The 20,000-nt window shown below is 48.8% G+C and overlaps 4 protein-coding genes across 5 annotated transcripts in view; 1 reads left to right on the top strand and 3 right to left on the bottom strand.

Annotated features, from left to right (window-relative positions):
* The window catches only part of LOC130241170 (cohesin subunit SA-2), a 16,579-nt gene extending 9,524 nt beyond the window's left edge, over positions 1 to 7,055 (bottom strand). The window contains exons 1-8 of the mRNA XM_056472891.1: positions 7,044 to 7,055; positions 2,817 to 2,951; positions 2,642 to 2,738; positions 2,449 to 2,525; positions 1,899 to 2,103; positions 1,665 to 1,816; positions 766 to 963; positions 585 to 683 (exon numbers count right to left, since the gene is read on the bottom strand). Of these exons, the coding sequence (XP_056328866.1) occupies positions 585 to 683; positions 766 to 963; positions 1,665 to 1,816; positions 1,899 to 2,103; positions 2,449 to 2,525; positions 2,642 to 2,738; positions 2,817 to 2,951; positions 7,044 to 7,055 (975 nt within the window). The remainder of the gene's footprint in view (positions 1 to 584; positions 684 to 765; positions 964 to 1,664; positions 1,817 to 1,898; positions 2,104 to 2,448; positions 2,526 to 2,641; positions 2,739 to 2,816; positions 2,952 to 7,043) is intronic.
* On the top strand, positions 6,991 to 8,806 carry LOC130240724 (uncharacterized). The gene is made up of 4 exons (XM_056472353.1): positions 6,991 to 7,171; positions 7,249 to 7,293; positions 7,375 to 7,526; positions 7,815 to 8,806. The coding sequence occupies exons 1-4, from the start codon at positions 7,123 to 7,125 to the stop codon at positions 8,508 to 8,510; spliced, it is 942 nt and encodes a 313-aa protein (XP_056328328.1). The 5' UTR covers positions 6,991 to 7,122; the 3' UTR covers positions 8,511 to 8,806.
* cops6 (COP9 signalosome subunit 6) lies at positions 8,712 to 12,830 on the bottom strand. Its single transcript, XM_056472352.1, has 10 exons — positions 12,720 to 12,830; positions 11,930 to 12,055; positions 11,688 to 11,819; positions 11,386 to 11,474; positions 11,188 to 11,250; positions 10,925 to 10,972; positions 10,686 to 10,800; positions 9,529 to 9,621; positions 9,291 to 9,391; positions 8,712 to 9,123 (listed from the first exon to the last, which is right to left on the bottom strand). The coding sequence occupies exons 1-10, from the start codon at positions 12,760 to 12,762 to the stop codon at positions 8,983 to 8,985; spliced, it is 951 nt and encodes a 316-aa protein (XP_056328327.1). The 5' UTR covers positions 12,763 to 12,830; the 3' UTR covers positions 8,712 to 8,982.
* Positions 12,831 to 13,411: 581 nt separating this feature from the next.
* LOC130241116 (uncharacterized) lies at positions 13,412 to 19,605 on the bottom strand. Of its 2 annotated transcripts, XM_056472844.1 has the most exons (17): positions 19,457 to 19,597; positions 19,132 to 19,373; positions 18,816 to 18,888; positions 18,621 to 18,692; positions 18,431 to 18,553; positions 18,083 to 18,226; positions 17,770 to 17,965; positions 17,295 to 17,434; positions 17,057 to 17,155; positions 16,677 to 16,934; positions 16,449 to 16,543; positions 16,217 to 16,340; positions 15,931 to 16,125; positions 15,642 to 15,762; positions 15,446 to 15,548; positions 15,264 to 15,354; positions 13,412 to 15,138 (listed from the first exon to the last, which is right to left on the bottom strand). In XM_056472844.1, the coding sequence occupies exons 2-17, from the start codon at positions 19,215 to 19,217 to the stop codon at positions 15,052 to 15,054; spliced, it is 2,007 nt and encodes a 668-aa protein (XP_056328819.1). In that variant the 5' UTR covers positions 19,218 to 19,373; positions 19,457 to 19,597; the 3' UTR covers positions 13,412 to 15,051. The 2 variants fall into 2 exon arrangements, 1 of the variants encoding a protein (XP_056328819.1); XR_008838830.1 differs by lacking the exon at positions 15,642 to 15,762 and having other exon boundaries at positions 15,049 to 15,138; positions 19,457 to 19,605.
* Between the last annotated feature and the right edge of the window lie 395 nt (positions 19,606 to 20,000).

The raw sequence follows: 20,000 nt of genomic DNA, 5'->3' as shown, positions 1-20,000 counted from the left end.
TTCTAGATAAAGCTCTGCATATAATGACTCTCTCTTGCTGGAGTTTAGAGCGGTTCACTTTACTCCAGGACGCATTAATGCCGCTCTGTAGGTCTGTTGGAGACATTCATTAATATTCCTAGCACATCTAATAAATGCTGGAGACACACTCGTTACCTAAACACGCTAAATCACACTCAGCAGCGTTCACTCAGAAGATCTGCACATGAGCAGTGAATATTTCAGGCCATGCAGGAGTTTTGTGCACGATCAGAGGACATCAGAGATGCTTGTATTACATGAACGTGATCTCCACATGTAATACTGCGCTAACGACATTTGTCAATGTAATAACGCCGCAGGTAGTTGGTGGATCTGTGTAAAAGACCCCCCAGAGTCTGCTGCCACAGCTGGAAAACATCCTAGAGGAACCACTGCATGTGCTGCATGATGATGTCCGGCTCTCCTCTGAGCAGTGCTGTAGAGCAGGGCAGCGTCCTCATCTGTGTGACGGGAAGTGTTGTGTTGTGTAGAGTGCTGCAGTGAAGGTGTGTGTGTGTGTGTGTGTGTGTGTGTGTGTGCAGTACCAGGATCCTCCACCTCACCTTAAAGCGGCTGGTGAAGAATTCTAATCGGCTGAGGAAATCTTTCTCCTCGAAGAGCTTCTGTAACGTCAACACACACTGCAGTCGCACAGCAGCTTGCTGGAACACACACGCACACACACAGCACTGCAGTTTAGTATATTGGTTAACATGACTGGAATCGGACAGACTTTCTGCTCACCTTGTCATGCAGCATCCAGCCCACATATTTGAGGTGCTCGTCATTGAGGAAGTGGGCGGGGTTTTCCCTAAGCCACACCCCCATCTCCTCCATACACACGGTGCGGATCTCAGGAATGACGTCACGATAGCGATGAACGAAAACACCCTTAAAGATCCCGTTCATCAGAGAGCGCAGGTCCTCCTGCTGCTCCAGCAACTGCACACACACACACACACACACACACACACACTAAGGCCCAATCCCAAATTCTACCCCTCAGCCCTTCCCCTAACCCCCCTGATTTCATGTGTTCACGTGAGGGGGTAGGGGTGTCCCAATTCTCTTTATCTTTAGGGGAAGGGCTAGATACCCCTTTGAACAGAGATTTTTCATGACCAAACTCGAAACCAAGGGGTCAGAACATTTCCCAGAATACACCAGCCACAACAGCAGCATAGCAGCACCCGGAGTAAGGAGATCCACACATGAGCAGTTTGTCATTATTAGGAATTAGCAACATGTTTGACTATATTCCTGACCGCGCTCGTGTTTCACCCTCATGCTTTAAAACCGCTAAATGTGTTGATCTATAATCCCTCATAACTCCTGTACAGCAGCCCACAGCATCCTGACACTGGAAGCCCCCGTCAGAGCAGTCGAGTGTCTGTGAATGAGCTGTGTGCAGTGTCTGCTGTGATGGTCGTGCTGTATTCATGTGTTCACACAGTTATGATCTTACTGCCACATTAGATCATCATGATAACATGACATCACTGCCTAAACACCACAACCCAACACCACTGGAGTAACTACAGCGGTCACGATCATCTGATCTCATATGAAGCAAGAGATCGCGATGACCTGTGTCATACAGCACTCATATAACAGCTGTGTGTGTGTGTGTGTGTGTGTGTCACCTCTCTGTAGGAGTGCTCCAGCTCCTCCAGCCGGTCGATGGCCCTCTCCTCAGCCGGTTTGTTGTTCTCCAGGTCGCTGCGTCTCTGGATCATCTGCGCTTGAATATTCACATCAGCAGCTACTGACACTAGGGAGGACATCAAGCGCATGGCTGCGCACACACACACACACACACACGTTTGCCTCACACACTGCTGTAAACACACGTCACAGTCGGCTGTGTGTGAACTCACCGATGAAGCTGCTGGTGTGTCTGAACGCGCGCACCTGTGAGTCCGCCAGCCCCGTCAGCAGAGCGATGAAGGAGGAGAACAGGAAGTCATCGAACAGGAGTGTGTTTCGACAGCCGCGCACCAGCACACACACAAACTCACACACTCCTTCACTAAAGCGACGCCACTGAGGGCCGCTCGACACCAGCGGGTAACTGACAGAGTCCTGCCGGAACACACAGACAGAAAGAGTGTGTGTGTGTGTGTGTGTGTGTGACTGTGTGTGTGTATTCGTGTTTGTGTGACTGTGTGTGTGTGTGTTGTATTTGTGTGACTGTGTGTGTGACTGTGTGTGTGTGTTTGTGTGACTGTGTGTGTGTGTGTTTGTGTGACTGTGTGTGTGTTTGTGTGACTGTGTGTGTGTGTGTATTTGTGTTTGTGTGACTGTGTGTGTGACTGTGTGTGTGTGTTGTATTTGTGTGAGTGTGTGTGTGTGTTTGTGTGACTTTATGTGTGTGTTGTATTTGTGTGAGTGTGTATTTGTGTTTGTGTGACTGTGTGTGTGTCTCACCTCGTTGAACTCTTTGGTCAGGTGACTGATGATGTCTGCGTTCTGCAGGCTGCTGAGCATCTCTCTGCTGACCACACCTACAGCACAGAGCAGACAGTGTGTGTGTGTGTGTGTGTGAGGATCTGCACTGCTCATTGTGTGTGTGCGTGTGTGTGTGTGATCATCAGCAGTGGTCTTCATCTCAGGTACGCACCTTTACAGCCGCTGCACTGAACCACAAAGTTGATGAGCTCCAGAAGCCCCGCCTCTCGGTCTCTTTGGTACTCCTCCAGCCAATCATCAATCACCGTCTGAGAGAAACAGCCAATCAGAGCAGAGCGCAGGAAAGTCTATCTGACCATTGTGTGTGTGTGTGTGTGTGTGCTCACTGTCAGTGCGCTGCGTCCGCTCCGCACGGCCTCATACAGGTGAGCTGCAGAGACTCCGCCCTCAGAGCCAGCCGGAGTCTGTGATTGGCTGGAGCTCAAAGCACTGGCCGGCCGACGATGAACCCTGTTAGGAGACTGCAGAGAGAGAGAAACTCTTACATGTTTATAGCATTGTGTGTGTGTGTGTGTGTGTGTGTGTGTGTGTGTGTGTGTGTGTGTGTGTGTGTGTGCGTGTGTGTGTGTGTGTGTGTGTGTGCGTGTGTGTCCTCACCGCCGCTCCCTGTGTTGAGTTCACTTTCCTCTTGGAGGTTTTCAGCTGGAACTCAAAGTCACTTCCTGTCAGGGAGATGCTGTCATCCTCTGAGCTGCTCCCACACACACACACACACACACACACACACACACACACACACACACACACACACACACACACACACACAAGCAGGTGAGACGTTAGGGTAAGTGTGTGTACCTTGTGTTTTCCTTGAATTGTGGGGACCAAATGCGTGTGTGAGTTTATGTAAAGTGTGTGTGATTGTCTACTTGTCCGTGTGTGTGTGTGTGTGTGTGTGTGTGCGTGTCACCTGTAGGGCTCAGTCATGTTTCCCTCCTCTGGTTCTCAGGTGTGTGTGTTCTGCTGAAGGTCTGTCCTTCAGGGTTTGACCAACACACACACAGACAGACAGACAGACAGACAGACAGACAGGAGTGTGTTAATCTGCACGAAACACTGAGACACAAGTGTGTCATATTAGTAAAAAACAACCAATCACGAGCCTCGATGCAGCGCAGTGTCCTCTTACAGTGCAGTGTGATGTAGAGGAAGGACACAGAGGATGAGGAGTACTGATGGGCTGAGTGCACACACACACACACACACACACACACACACACACACACACTGTTAGCTCCAGCCTCAGCGCTCCGGTGAACACTCTTACCATCAAGAATACACTAGTTAATACTGGTCAAGAATACACTAAGGGGACTAGTGAAGTATACACTGAGGAGACTAGTGAAGTATACACTGAGGAGACTAGTGAAGTATACACTGAGGGGACTAGTGAAGTATACACTGAGGAGACTAGTCAATAATACACTGAGGAGACTAGTGAAGTATACACTGAGGAGACTAGTGAAGTATACACTGAGGAGACTAGTGAAGTATACACTGAGGAGACTAGTGAAGTATACACTGAGGAGACTAGTGAAGTATACACTGAGGAGACTAGTGAAGTATACACTGAGGAGACTAGTGAAGTATACACCGAGGAGACTAGTGAAGTATACACTGAGGAGACTAGTGAAGTATACACTGAGGAGACTAGTCAATAATACACTGAGGGGACTAGTGAAGTATACACTGAGGAGACTAGTGAAGTATACACTGAGGAGACTAGTGAAGTATACACTGAGGAGACTAGTGAAGTATACACTGAGGAGACTAGTCAATAATACACTGAGGGGACTAGTGAAGTATACACTGAGGAGACTAGTGAAGTATACACTGAGGAGACTAGTGAAGTATACACTGAGGAGACTAGTGACGTATACACTGAGGAGACTAGTCAAGAATACACTGAGGAGACTAGTGAAGTATACACTGAGGGGACTAGTGAAGTATACACTGAGGAGACTAGTCAATAATACACTGAGGAGACTAGTGAAGTATACACTGAGGAGACTAGTGAAGTATACACTGAGGAGACTAGTGAAGTATACACTGAGGAGACTAGTGAAGTATACACTGAGGAGACTAGTGAAGTATACACTGAGGAGACTAGTGAAGTATACACTGAGGAGACTAGTCAATAATACACTGAGGAGACTAGTGAAGTATACACTGAGGAGACTAGTGAAGTATACACTGAGGAGACTAGTGAAGTATACACTGAGGAGACTAGTGAAGTATACACTGAGGAGACTAGTCAATAATACACTGAGGGGACTAGTGAAGTATACACTGAGGAGACTAGTGAAGTATACACTGAGGAGACTAGTGAAGTATACACTGAGGAGACTAGTGACGTATACACTGAGGAGACTAGTCAATAATACACTGAGGGGACTAGTGAAGTATACACTGAGGAGACTAGTGAAGTATACATTGAGGAGACTAGTCAAGAATACACTGAGGAGACTAGTGAAGTATACACTGAGGGGACTAGTGAAGTATACACTGAGGAGACTAGTGAAGTATACACTGAGGAGACTAGTGAAGTATACACTGAGGAGACTAGTCAAGAATACACTGAGGAGACTAGTGAAGTATACACTGAGGGGACTAGTCAAGAATACACTGAGGAGACTAGTGAAGTATACACCGAGGAGACTAGTGAAGTATACACCGAGGAGACTAGTGAAGTATACACCGAGGAGACTAGTGAAGTATACACCGAGGAGACTAGTGAAGTATACACTGAGGAGACTAGTGAAGTATACACTGAGGAGACTAGTGAAGTATACACTGAGGAGACTAGTCAATAATACACTGAGGGGACTAGTCAAGTATACACTGAGGAGACTAGTCAAGAATACACTGAGGAGACTAGTCAAGAATACACTGAGGGGACTAGTCAAGTATACACTGAGGAGACTAGTCAAGAATACACTGAGGGGACTAGTCAAGTATACACTGAGGAGACTAGTCAAGAATACACTGAGGGGACTAGTCAAGTATACACTGAGGAGACTAGTCAAGAATACACTGAGGAGACTAGTCAAGAATACACTGAGGGGACTAACATTAAGCATAACATAGACCTACTCGTGCAAACTCAGTCTGGTTAAAATTGTAATTATTCTCTCCTGTGAATAATATATAATATCCTATAATATCACCTATTAATTAAGCAGATTTATTACCCGGGTTCAGGCAATTTCTTAATAAAAATTAATATGACCTTTGTCAACATTCTCAGAGTCAGTGACGAGACGAGTAAGGTTAGGCTCCTTCATAATTCATATCCTCATAGTTCATATAATCAGGCTAATGTTACACTTTACTTCTGCTGAAGAGCCCGCCATAACCCAATAACCCAACACGAGGAAGCCGAGGAGAGTTTCCTCAGAACGCGTAAGTCGCGTTATATTTACCTCAGACTCGATCCTCGGGCTCTCACCTCAGAAGCGGTCAGTGGTCACTCGGCAGATTTCCAGGTATTGATCGATATTAATCGCTCTCGTTTTTTCGTTTAAAATATTGATCGCGTACAAATATTGATTTGTAAAAAACAGCGCGAAATTCCTCACTTACAACTATCAGGGAAAGCGCGCTGATTCTGAACAATGATTGGCTGATGACTCTGTTCGACTGACGGTGATTGGCCATTATCGGAACAGAGCGACGTCTAATTGGACGAATCTTGCGTTGGCAGGGAGCACAGCAACCGCAGTGTGTTAATGAAGGAACTAATTAACTTAACTGAAAGGAATATTATTATCTGAAAATAAATCTGTTCATTTATATTCACCATCTCTGTTCTGGGACATTTTCCAGGAATATACTCTTATATGAAAAGGAATAATAAACTAAATCCGAATAAGAAGTTTTGGATAATCTCCGGTTTAAATGATCTTTGGTCAAAATCACACATTCATATTGGACCATATTAAAGCTCATGGATTACTACAGAAATATGCATTATTTTATTTGAATAGATATTTGTAGATGTTTTGTAGCAATAATGTACTCGTTCAGCTTCATTTACTCACACAATCTTCTGCTTATAAAGAGTAATGTGTTCCCTAAAGCCCAAAGCAGATGAACTGCTGAATAAACTGCTCACATCTTCCTCATTAAGCTCCTCAAACAGTGGCACTAACTTATAGCGGATGAGGATGGTGCTGTAGAGCTGTTGGAGGTCTTCACCTCAGTCATAAACGCAGATGTGTGCTCTGGAATGCGCCGCGTCTGCACACTCAGCTTTATTAGCGGCTTTTACAGGCGGGAAACATCTGTTCTCAACTAAACCGACAATAATCCGGCGACAGGCGCTCAGTAATGAGAGCTGAGAGATTCACACGCGAGACAGAACACTTCTCCATCAGCAGCGCCGTCCAGTCCTGCGTTAAACCTGACAGGGGGCGTGTTCTAGCGCGCATCTGATCAATGGTCGGCCGAGATGGAGTGATTGACAGATGGAGGGCGGAGCTCAGCTTATATAGGCGGCTCTGCGCTCAGGGCTGAAGCGGTAGAGCAGAGGTGAGCGCGCGCAGAACTCTTACCTGTCCAGTCATCACTGACAGATCATCATTAGCTGTAGAGTGCGCTTAATGACGAGTGTGTGTGTGAGGGTCAGAGGTCATGATGTCTGCGGTGTGTCTGCTGTCCGTCCTGCTGCTGCTGATCTGCGGTCAGTTTCTGCTCTTCCTCAGTATCTGCAGTGTCTGTGTGTTTCTCTGAAGCTTAACTGTGTGCAACTGTTCTCAGGTCAGCTGGAGGCGAAATCCCTGATGGAGATCCTCAGCCTGGACGGTGAGCAGCTTCACCCACACTGACGACTCTGAAGAGTGTGTAGAAATGATGCAGTGTGTGTGTGTGTGTGTGTGTGCGCAGGTGATGGAGCTCTCAGTCTGGACTCCAGTAAGGCTCATGAGTTTCTGTCCAGTTCTCGACCCAAGCGGAGCCTGGACCCGCGCTGGCACCGGCAGACCCCAGACTTCCAGGCCTACTACAAATACTACAGCAGCATCGGGCACACAGAGGGCGTAAGTCTCACACACTCACACACACACACACACACACACACACAGATCATCACAGTAACACACAGCAGGATCACACTGTCAGGGGGATTTCTCAGATCTACAGGACCGCGTGGTGTCTGTCAGGGGTGTGTTCAGTGTGTGTTGGTTTGGTTATTCTGATCGCAGCAGAGTGTGTGTCCTCATGTACATTTACCCTGGCTGCAGTTCTCCAATAGTGTAGTGTATAGAGTGTGTGTGTGTGTGTGTGTGTGTGTAGTGTAAGCATTGATCTGCTGTTCTCCTCTGCAGCTGTATGAGGTGGACCGGATCCGCATGCAGTACCAGCAGATGAGGCACCTGGAGCAGCTCCACGGCCCCGATGCGCCCTACTTCCAGAACCGGCTGGGCCGTCCGGTGCTCCCTGCGCTTCCCACATGTGATCCTGCTACAGACAAGGGCTGCAGAGTGTCTCCGCCCCCAGCCACAGCCCCACCCCCCTCCGCAGTGAAGGGCCCTGTGGCTCCGCCTCCCGCTGCTGTGAAGGGCCCCGTGGCTCCGCCCCTCACGCAGGCAGATGTGGTGTATCTGTGCAATTCTAAAGACCCGCTCTGCAGGCCGCACATCGTCTACATGCCCGCGGGGGCCGTACCGGTGCTGTGCGACCCGCGCTACCATCCCACCTGCAAGCTAGAGGCTCCACCCCCTCCTAAAAAGTCTGAGCTGGCCCCGCCCCCTCCTAAAAAATCTGAACCGGCCCCTCCACCAGCCCCCATGGTCTTCAAGGCGATGGAGTACGACTGCGACCCGTACTGGGACCCGGACTGCCTGATCGACCACCCACCGCGGCCCCTGAGGGGTAAAGCTGACCTGGGGGTGGAGCCACTGCTGCCCATCAGCAAGAAACAGCCCCACCCACATCACCTCACACCCTACAACTACCAGTCTGAACTCTACGACCCGCTGCGACACTCATACCCGCGCGCAGAGACCGCCGACAGCGCATAGAGCCCCCGGGCCATATGTGTGTGTGTGTGTGTGTGTGTGTGTGTGTGTGATTATTGAGCAGGAAGCAGACGCTCGTGAAGGACGACACACTGCGAGATCATTAGTCTGAGCTTCACAGCTGTTTGTGCTTACCTGATGATGATTACAGTCCACACACACATGCGCACACACACACACACACACACACACACACACACACAGTTTTACTTCTGTTGACTTTTATTTCAATGTTTAATCACTTTGTGTGGAAAAAGCAAGATTGACAGTAAGATAAATAAAGTGTGTAAATCAGCAGATGTGTGTGTGTGTGTGTGTGTGTTTACTGAGCTGAACGCGTGCGCAGGCTGACTGCTCTGATGGCCGGTGGTCCACTTGCAGTAGCGCATCACTGATCAATGACTTCTGTTTATTACTGTGAACAGTCTGTGAAAGCATGACAGAGACGTGTGTGTGTGTGTGTGTGTGTGTGTGTTCAGAAGAACAGCCCCCTCATGCGCCGGCCGATGCCCTGTCTGTCGTACAGCACGTTGAACTTGTTGATGAACTGGTTCATGCTGTTGCAGGTTTTGGTGATGGTGCCGAGATACGCCATCAGACCCACGTCATTACATTGCTGGAGGAACACACACACACACACACACGCACACGCACACACACACGCACACACACACGCGCACACACAACCTTTTAGAGAGAGAGAGAGAGAGAGAGAGAGTGTGTGTGTGAGTGTGTGTGTGTGTGTGTGTGTGTGCGTGTGTGTGTGTGTGTGTGTGCACTCACATCATAGAAGTCTGTCTTGAACTTGAGTGTGTTGAGGACCGGCAGGCGATGACACAGAGCGTTGGCCTCACGCAGGATCTCATGATTAAAGGGGACTTCACCTAACACACGCACACACACACACACACACACAGATTTAACACACAAACAAAATGGCAGAAGAGTGCCTGTGATGGACAGCGTGTGTGTGTGTGTGTGTGTGTGTGTGTGTGTGTGTGTGTGTGTGTGAGAGACTCACCTGCCTGCACAGCTTTGACGTACTCCAGAATGACCTTCACTCGGCTGTGCAGCATCTTTATAGCGCTGTGCTGAGCGATGAGGTGCTCCGCCACTGACACACACACACACACACACACACACACACACAGATCAGCAACTGCAGTGTGTTTATAGCAGGCAGCCGTGGTTCACAACACTGGCTCAACCAATCACAACACAGAACAGATTTATAATAATCAGCTGACACCACAGCTCTGCTGAATGCTGCACTCTGATTGGCTGATGGTCACTCCCAGGTGTTTGGTTAATGTCAGATAAAGGCACAGCTAAAGTAGTTCCGGCAGGTTTAGAGCGCATTACAGCTCCATATCACTCCGCTGAATGATCAGAGTTATTACACAGCTACAGCAGTCAGAAACCACATCAGGAGGAGGAGGAGGACACTGGGTGGTCCAGTATGGGTCGGTATGGGTCACCTTTATCAGGCTTGTGTCTCCACTGCCTAATCCCTCATCCAGATCAGAATAGTCCAGAAGCTGATGATCCGAGTTCAGCAGGGCGCTGTGTTCATCTGCAGCTGCTCTAATCATCATCACTGCTCTGTTTCTCACACTTCACTCTTGTGTTTGTCCATTTCTGAATGTGTCAGAAGCTCTTCAATAATCTCGCGCACGCTAACATCATCATCAGCTCAAGAAGACCCTTATTCTAGATATCAACACGCAGCGAACGCAAGCGAGAAACCGAAACCGCACCTGAGCCTGAATATGAGGACGAGACGTTTAATCTGGATTCATTAATCATTCTTACTGCTCAATGAACACGAGCTGTCAGAGGTTATTAAACACACTGCTCCCTGTGTATGAGGAGGACACACACACACACACACACACACACACACACAACACCTCTACAATGTGTTCAGCAGTGGTGCTGGAGGCCAGAGGCAGAGAGCGGTGATCAGCTGCAGCTAATGGAGGAGTAGTAGAAGATAACACACACACACACGCACACGCACACACACCCACACACACACACACACACACACACACACACACACACTCCACAGGTGTGTTTTATTCTCTAATAATTCAATGGGCTTTCTAACATGAAGCAGTGTGTGTGTGTGTGTGTGTGTGTGTGTGTGTGTGTGTGTGTGTGTGTGTGTGTGTTCACCTGTGGAGTTTTCTCCTGTTCCAGTAGCCGTCATTCTGGCCACATGATCGACCCCGATGCGCTCGGCCTCCTCTGTGGCAAGTGTGTACGGCAGCTCAGCGAACAGCATTGTGGCCTGCAGACACACACACACACACACACACACACACACACACACAGAAGCAGATTATCTAAACACACCGCAGACCCTCGCACACACACTCTGACTGCGCAGTGTTTGTGTTTCTGCACACACTCACCTCTCCGCTGATGATGTCGATCACAGACTCGAACACACTGACCGGCAGCTGCGCACACACACACACACACACACACAGGGTCAAAGGTCAAGTCCAGGAGCATATCGTAAGTGTGTGTGTGTGTGTGAGGGAGTGTCTGTGCGAGTGTGTGTGTGCATGCATGTACGTGTGTGTCAGTGAATGTGCATGTGAACCTGTGTGTGAAAGTGTGTGTGTGTGTGTGTGTGTGTGAGGGAGTGTCTGTGCGAGTGTGTGTTACATACGTCCGTGTGTTTGGTCATGGGGTTGAGCTTCAGGAACAGTGGACTCTCGATGATTTCACACACCTACAACACACACACACACACACACACACACACACACACACACACACACACACACACACACACACACACACACACACACACTTCAGTCTGACTGCACACACTAATGGGAGGGGCTTCCTGTTATGCTCCACCCACCTGTTTATGAATGTGGATATCTGATTGGTCTGGAGAGCCGCCCGTCGTGTACCAGCCCAGAAACTCCATGTCCTTAAAAACCTGCTTGACTGACACACACACGCACGCATACACACACGCACACACATATATACATACATACAATCAGTTTTTGAAGTTTTAACTTGTAAATAATCTCATAATAAGAATACAGATTAATTACGTTTTCAGTAAGTCTGTGTGTGTGTGAGTGTGTGTGTGTGTCTGTGTGTGTGTGTGTGTGTGTGTCTGTGTGTGTGTGTGTGTGTGTGTGTGATCCTCACACTGCTCCTCTTTAGTGTAGTAATACTCTTTGTCGATGTGAATCTGATCCTCCACAGTGTGAAACAGAAGCTCAAAGGAGTTCATCACCTCGATGTTTCTGCCCTCCTGCTTACCAATCAGAGCTCCGACAACTGCAACACACAAACACACACACAAGTCTACTCAGAGTCGCTAACACAACTTAAACACACTCTCTCTCTCTCTCTCTCTCTCTCTCTCTCTCTCTCTCTCTCTCTCTCACCCTGCACGGCTCGTCCCTCCTGTGAGCGGATTCGGATCCAGTGGTCTGAGATGTTGAGGATCACCAGCGGATGCAGAGCCACAGAAACACTGCCGGTCACACCAGATGCCATCACACTGGGGCTCGCTGGAGCGCGCGCACACACACACACGCGCACACACACACACACACACACACACACACACACACACACAGGTTAAACACTGATAAAGCCTGACTGTTCTCTCAGCTCATTGTTTTATTCAGCTTTTGCTTAATAATACACTTACATAATTAAAAACGAAAATAAACAACAAAAACACACAACATGGCTGACATTTGAACAGAAGAGTAAAGAATAATACACAATAATCAATAAACCGATCAATAAAACAGCAGCCGCAGCTCATTTACGCGGATTTATGATTATTGAAAACTAATAACAATAATAATCCAGCAGAAGGCTCTTCAGACCGACACCGACAGGCCTGAGTCTCAATAATCACAGCTTTAATCGTCATTATTGATCACTGCTGAACTGAAGCTCAGACACGAGTGTTTACATCCTCACAACACAAACAGCAGCGCCGCTGAGCCAATCACAGCGCAGAATCCACCCGAGAGGCGGGACATTCGAGCCCTGCTGACCAGTCACAGTCGAGCCCTTACCCGCGGCAGTCAGCGAGGAGCAGCGTCGCTCCGCAGCAGCGCAGTGCGCGTGTGTCCGCTTCATGAATATAGTTATGATTATGATTATCGTTAATAAAGTCAATCTGTGATCAATAAAGAGCGCTGAGCGAGATTTCCTCACCTGTAGCGTCCACCTCCATTCCGCCGCCGTTACTCGCCGCCATGTTGGCCGTCAGATCTCCGCGCACGCGCAGTCCGGCGAGTGTTTGTGGCTGTGGCTCGTCAGTGCCGCCCCCGGTCGGAGTGTGAAACTGCAGATCAACACCTCACACGCGCACACACGGCAGCCCATATCCGCCTAATTATTAATAACTGTGTGTCAATAGCTCCACACTGATGAAGCACACACACACAGCAAAATCTCTGTTTTCTCAGCATGTGTGTGTGTATTAGCGGGTGTGTGTGTGTGTGTATTACTCCATTAGCTGGATTTGGTTATTGATGATCTGACCTGATCCGATCCAGGATCGTTTCGTTCTTCAAAACTGATCTGAGAGTTGTTGTCATAGCAACAGCTCTGGAGCTCAAACCTGCTCAGGAGCAGCAGCTCATCTCATATGAACAGGATTAGACCGGGTCAGTTCAAGCAAAGGTAATACAGAAATTATGTCCTGAGTGCTGATATTTTCTTACAGTAGTCATATACACTTGGGAAAATAGTAAATATATTTTATATATAAAGTTAAATATATATATATATATATATATATATATATATATATATATATATATATATATATATATATGAAGTTAAAAATATATATTAATAAAACTTATGCAGTCTGCACTCCGAAATAGTTAAAGACTGCCCCCTGCTGGTTCAAGAGAAAATTTATTAATATGAACTTTTTAGATGCAAACGCAGTGGCGCAGTAGGTAGTGCTGTGGCCTCACAGCAAGAAGGTTGAGGGTTCGAGCCTCGGCTTGGTCAGTTGGTGTTTCTATATAATTGAATATTAATCAGATGATGTCATTACGCTGCTGTGCTGTCTGCCAATCGTTGCATTGCTGATCATGATTTGGAGAATCGATAGATCTGTCCTTCACAACACACACAGATCTCAGATCAGTTCATCCAGACATTTTAATCTGATTCATGAACTTGTTAGAAGAACCAAATTAGCCAGAGATCAGCTATCAGGATGAACAGATGAACAGATCCAGGATCTGCCAAATCATCTTAGATCATTTAAGCGAGCTATAAAGAACAGAGCCCAGAAGCTCAGCTCATGTAAACAGGGTTAGATCGGCTTACTGAAGCACAGCTGATGTCTTCTTACAGTAGCAGCCTATAGCCTATAAACACTGGGGGAAACAGGAACACACATATACACATTTATATATAAACAGAAGCTTTAAAAACGATAATAAAACTGTCCTGCAGTCTGAAACAACAGAACAAAAGCTGCCCGGCGGGGTCCTCTGCCCAGGGGGATCAAAGAGATCATTAATTAACATGGAGTTATCAGACGGATGTGTAGTGTTCTCAGGTGCCGACCCAGCTTTAGTTCAGTCTGTGTATGATAACAGATAAGGAACAGTAAAGTGTGCAGTCCTGCATGTGTCCTGACAGATGATCTGCAGAGGTTACAGACACCTTTACTGACATCACAGTGTTTGTTGATGCAGAATTAATTAATACAGTCAGTTATTAGGAAACCTGGACCGGCCTGGGCTACTATAATGAAGAGAATCTGCTGAACTCTCTCAACACACCTGCAGCCTGCAGCCCACAGCGCATGTGGAGAGTTACTGCGCATCATATTTAACACACAGATTACTACTGATATGATGTAAATGTGCTCAGATATGAATAATTGAATATTAATCAGATGATGTCATCATGCTGCTGTGCCGACAGCCAATCGCTGCAGTGCTGATCATGATTTGGAGGAGGGGTAGATCTGTCCATCACTACACACACAGATCTCAGATCAGTTCATCCAGACACTCTAATCTGAATCACAGACTTGTTTGTTTATCAGGATGAACAGATCCAGGATCTGCTGAGTCAGCTTAGATCATTGAAGAACGGAGCGCAGGAAGCCGCTCCAGTGAGGGCAGAACCGCCGGCAGGTGAGTGAACGCTTCACACAGCAGCGGAGTCAGCGATGAGCCCTCACATCTGCACACCTGTAGGAGTTCACTGCTGTTCTCTCCGGTAACATACAGTAAAGCAGAACAGACAGACTGACCCCGGGTCAGAGGAGAACTGGAGCTACAGCGGTCAGACAGAGCTTTGAGTCTGTTTACATCAGATATCACTACAGAGACGATGAGGACGATCAACAACAGGAGTCCATCAGCTCCATCAGCGCTGCACCGAGCCCGGCGGACACTCCTGCCTGCTGCTGCTGCGCTGCTTCCTCTTCCTGTGTGTGACGCTCATCACAACTCCTGCCTGACCCGGGATCAGTCAGTCCACAGCACCCGTCCCACAGTCAGCAGCTCTATTAGCTCATCTCTTCATCATCATCATCATCATCGAGAGACACTCGAGCCAGAGACGCCAGACGACGCACAAACACCTGCTCTTGCTCCTGCACACACACACACGCGCACGCACACGCACACACACGCACACACTGCACTCAGGACGTGACACTACTTAAACTGTGTCTGTGTGTGTGTGTGTGTGTGTGTGTGTGTGTGTGTGTGTAGTTACTCTGAGCTGTGTGTAGGGGTGTGTGTGTTCTGGATGGTGATGATGACCCTTTTGAATCTCGCTCACACACACTCTCTTCAGCTCCACAACCCTAAACACACACAAGACACACAATAATCCACATCTAGAGTCACTCGGGTACACAAATATACTTAAGAGTGTGTGTGTGTGTGTGTGTGTACCTGTGCTGTAATTCAGGAGATCTGGGTTTTCTGGCCCAGTGTGTGAGTTGAGTCTGTAGAGCTCTGGCGCGGGCTGTCCTCTGCTTCTGTGCGTCTGTGTCCTCTAAACACACACACACACACACACACTTACTCTATCTGATCTTCTTCTTAATCAGTGTGAACTTAATATGTGTGTGTGGGTTTGTACACACACCAGCTGCACTGCGCACACACACACTCCTCTTCTGCAGCTCAGAGTAATACTGGCGGATGAGAGACGCCACAGAGTCCCGGCTCACATACACACTCGCACACACTGCGTCCAGCAGCCGCTCCTGCATGCGTGCACACACACACACACACACACACACACGCACACACAGATAATACTGATAAAGGGTGCTGTAATGAGTGCTTAATAAACAAGTAATAAATGATAGGAGATAGTGAATATGGTCACCACAGTGACTCTGAGCTGTGTGTGTGTGTGTGTGTGTGTGTACCTGCGCTCGTCTGTCTCTCCACACACCACCGCTCTCTCCTCTCACCATACAGCAGAGGGCGTGGCCTAGCAGGAAGTGGGCGTGTTCCCGCAGCACATCTGCCGCCGCCTCCAGCTCTGACAGCTGCTCGTCAAGAGGATTCTGACCAATCACAGACTCTTCAGACGGGACTGTTTCCACGGTAACACTGGAGTCCTGGAGGATAGGTTTAAAGCATTTACAACAAGGAGCATGACAACACAGCAGACGTGTGTGTGTGTGTGTGTGTGTGTGTGTGTGTGTGCACCTGTGTATCTGACTGTACGGCGAGCTTCATCTCTCTCAGTGATCGCAGGTAAAAGCATCGCGCTGATAAAATTCTCTGCAACTCCAGAATCAACAGATGCTGCTGATCCTCAAGCAGAGCGAAGCTGAAATCAGACATCGATCAATCAATCATCAATCAATCATAGATAATGAAATCAGTTGTCAGTCAGTCGCTCAGTGTTCCTCCGTGATGGTCAGGTGTGCTGCTGTACCTGTGCTGCGCCGCCGCTGTGCTGAAGAGCCGCCGCTGCTGATCTCCAAACTGAAGGAGGCGCCAGAGACTCAGAGCCCCGCCCTCCTGCCACACCTGCACACACACACGATCACATCCCATAATGCTCAGCAGAACATAATGCTGACAGTGCTGTGGATACAAGCATCACTGAGGAGAATGAGTGTGTGTGTGTGTGTGTGTGTGTGTGTGTGTGTGTGTGACGCACCTGTCTGTGGTGCTGCAGCTGCTCTCGGAGGGTGCGCATGTGTGTGTGCGCGTGTCTCTCCTCTCGCTGCATCTGATTGGCCACAGTGGACTTTATTGTCTTCAGCAGGGGGTCTGCAGAGGGGGCGAGGCTTGCAGACTGGGCGGGGTCTGTGAATGGGGTGGGGTCTGGAGAGAGGGCGGGGCCTACAATGATGCTTCTCAGCACAAACTCTGTACACAGCTCAGCCACACGTCTGCTGCACTCACTGAACAAGCTCTGTCACACACACACACACACACACACACACACGTGTATATATAACCACACAGCTAACTTGTGTATTAATTTCTGGTCTGTACGTATGTGCGTGTGTGTGTGTGTGTGTTTAGCGCTCTGACCGTCCAGCGTTCACACAGACTCTGGATGATCAGCAAGTCCTGCTGCTGCTCAAACTCTGCCCTCTGGAGCCAGTGACCAGCCTGCAGCTCCAGACACACCTGCACACACACACATATACACACACGCACATGCGCACACACACTGATCAGATGATTAATGAAAATATTACAGTTTGGAAGTTTAAACTAAAAAGAAAAAGAGACTGTGTGTGTGAGTGTGTGTGTGTGTGTGTGTGACCTTCAGCATGTGTCGGGCGTCGGTGTGTGTGTCACACACACTGCTGCACTCCGCGCTCTGAGCCTTCATCATCCTCCTCCTCTTCACACACACCTTCTGGCAGAGAGACAGCGCCAGATCTTCAGTCTGACACACAACCTCTGCGCACACACACACACACACACAGTGTATCACACACAGAGCATCAGGGGCAGAGCTGGTCATTAACACTGCACATGCAGACGGAGCATCTGTCAGAATAAAGCCGACAGGTTCAGCAGCAGCTGCTCTATAATGTGCCTGATTCTTACACCGCTACTGCCCTAACACACACACACACACACACACACACACACAATCAACACTACACACCGCTCAGCTGATGGAGTATACACTAACCTGAACATCACTCCGCTACAACACAGTTTGTGGAATTTATCCCATGTGTGTGTGTGTGTGTGTGTGTGTGTGTGTGTGTGTGTGTGTGTGTGTGTACCGTTAGCGCACTGCTCCAGCACCTCACGAACCGCAGCCTCCATCACAAACACACTCTGCTGTCCATCAGCACCCAGCGACTCCACTGATTGGCCAGCGGCTTTTAGCATTAGCTCCGCCTCCTGCTTGAGGAGGGCGGTCCTCTCTTTCAGGCTGTCTGATACTTCCTGCCAGCACAGGAAGCGGTCCAGCAGCATCTGCCAATCAGCAGCATTAGTGTGAGTTCAGAAGGAGTGTGTGTGTGCGTGCGAGTGTGCGTGCGAGTGTGCGTGTATGTGTGTGTGTGTGCGTGCGAGTGTGTGTGTATGTCACACCTGTAGAACACTCTCCTGCAGCTCAGCGAGCGCATCCTCCACCGTCCGCACACACATCAGCACGCCGCGCTGCACCTCCTCACACACACCGCTGCGCTGGAGATCCTGGAGGAGACGCTTCAGCTGCTGCGCAAAGCTTACCGCCTGAACGCACACACACACACACACACACACACACACACACACACACACACACACACACATACATGAGCACACATGTTTATGAACACACACATACGTGCACTGGATATACTGGAGACAGGCTGAAGCTACTCTTTGTAGGAGTTTGAGTGTGTGTGTGTGTGTGTGAGATTGCGTGTGTGTTCATGTGTGTGTGTGTGTGTTCACCGTCTGCATTGAGCGCTGCAGCTGCTCTCGGCCCGTCTGCTCCTCCTCCTCCACTGAGCACATGACTGTGTGTGGCTCCACCCCCTCACCCACAGACACGCCCCCCAGCAGAGACTCCACCTCCTGCAGAGTAAACAGGTGCTCAGTCCAGATGTGAGACAGGCGTGTGTGTGTGTGTGTTTCTCCTCACCTCCTGCTGCTGCTGTATGAGCTCTGCGTTCTCCATCCCACTCAGCAACACACACAGCGTGCGCAGGAACATCTGCAAAACAACCAGAGATCACACACACACTTCATTTAAACAACAATCAGGTATAATACTCACAGACGGTGTGTGTGTGTGTGTGTGTGTGTGTGTGTGTGTGTGTGTGTGTGTCTGTGTTACCTTGTATTTCTGCTGCTGGAGATGTTTTGTATGGATTTGTAGTTCCTTTAGAGTCAAACTCAGCAAACTGACCCTGCAAACACACACACACACACACACACACACACACACACACACACACACACACACACACACACATACACATACACACACACACACGTGGAGTGACCCTTCTGTGTGTCCGCACTGACAGCTCTTCTTGTCGGCTGCAGTGAGCACTCCTGACAGATCAACACTGACTGAGGAGGGAGAGCACGGCATGGTGGAGTGTGTGTGTGTGTGTGTGTGCGTGTGCGTGTGTGTGTGTGTGACTGACCGTGAGTGGCAGGGGGTTTGAGGGTAATACTGGACTCTCCTGAACATGTGACTGGTGTGTGTTTTAGAGGACGGGCCGCAGGACATGAACTGACTGCTGTCATCATCATCATCATCATCATCATCATCCCTCTCCTGGCTCAGCCAATCATCAGTCAGCGAGGAGGCGGAGTCTAGACTGGGCGGAGTCTGGTGTTTGTGCAGCTCATGAAGGGAAGGGTTCGAGGCTCCATCAGCTAGTGGCTAAGATTCAAACACACACACACACACACTCGCGTCAGCAGCAGCACGGGTGGTCATGTGACCGGCTGGAGGTCAGCACTCACTCTGTGTCTCTGGTTGATGGGATACACCACTCTGGCCTTCAGAGCAAACGCCGCCACATCACTGCTCAGCGGCCGCCGCGGCTCCTGACGGCAGAAAGCAGATTTACCACGGTGAAACACACACAGTGTTCAGATTTACCACAGTGAAACACACACAGCGTTCAGATTTACCACGGTGAAACACACACAGCGTTCAGATTTACCACGGTGAAACACACACAGCGTTCAGATTTACCACGGTGAAACACACACAGCGTTCAGATTTACCACGGTGAAACACACACAGCGTTCAGATTTACCATGGTGAAACACACACAGCGTTCAGATTTACCACGGTGAAACACACACAGTGTTCAGATTTACCACGGTGAAACACACACAGCGTTCAGATTTACCACGGTGAAACACACACAGTGTTCAGATTTACCACGGTGAAACACACACAGTGATGTGGGAATACTGACAGCTGTCTTCATTCAGAGTTTATGACTGTTAGAGCGGGGGTCTCACACTGGCGGGGGCACATCAGTGACTGACACAGGTG

This window comes from Danio aesculapii, chromosome 14, assembly GCF_903798145.1.
Source record: "Danio aesculapii chromosome 14, fDanAes4.1, whole genome shotgun sequence".
Taxonomy (NCBI): Eukaryota; Metazoa; Chordata; class Actinopteri; order Cypriniformes; family Danionidae; genus Danio; species Danio aesculapii.
The sequence above is the reverse complement of the archived record's forward strand: the minus strand, read 5'-3'. Positions and strand labels throughout refer to the sequence as shown.

Bases quoted from the DNA above. Each gene is read 5' to 3' on its own strand.
- LOC130240724 (XM_056472353.1), top strand. From the start codon at position 7,123: ATGATGTCTGCGGTGTGTCTGCTGTCCGTCCTGCTGCTGCTGATCTGC. The intron at 7,172-7,248 runs GTCAGTTTCTGC...AACTGTTCTCAG, and splicing joins CCTGCTGCTGCTGATCTGCG to GTCAGCTGGAGGCGAAATCC. The intron at 7,294-7,374 runs GTGAGCAGCTTC...GTGTGTGCGCAG, and splicing joins GGAGATCCTCAGCCTGGACG to GTGATGGAGCTCTCAGTCTG.
- cops6 (XM_056472352.1), bottom strand. From the start codon at position 12,762: ATGGCGGCGAGTAACGGCGGCGGAATGGAGGTGGACGCTACAG. The intron at 10,801-10,924 runs GTGAGTGTGTGC...GTGTGTCTGCAG, and splicing joins TCGACATCATCAGCGGAGAG to GCCACAATGCTGTTCGCTGA. The intron at 9,622-10,685 runs GTGAACACACAC...TGTGTGTGTCAG, and splicing joins AACAGGAGAAAACTCCACAG to TGGCGGAGCACCTCATCGCT.
- LOC130241116 (XM_056472844.1), bottom strand. From the start codon at position 19,217: ATGTCCTGCGGCCCGTCCTCTAAAACACACACCAGTCACATGTTCAGG. The intron at 18,889-19,131 runs GTCAGTCACACA...GTGTGTTTGCAG, and splicing joins CAAACCCCCTGCCACTCACG to GGTCAGTTTGCTGAGTTTGA. The intron at 17,966-18,082 runs GTGTGACATACA...GCTGATTGGCAG, and splicing joins TGCAGGAGAGTGTTCTACAG to ATGCTGCTGGACCGCTTCCT.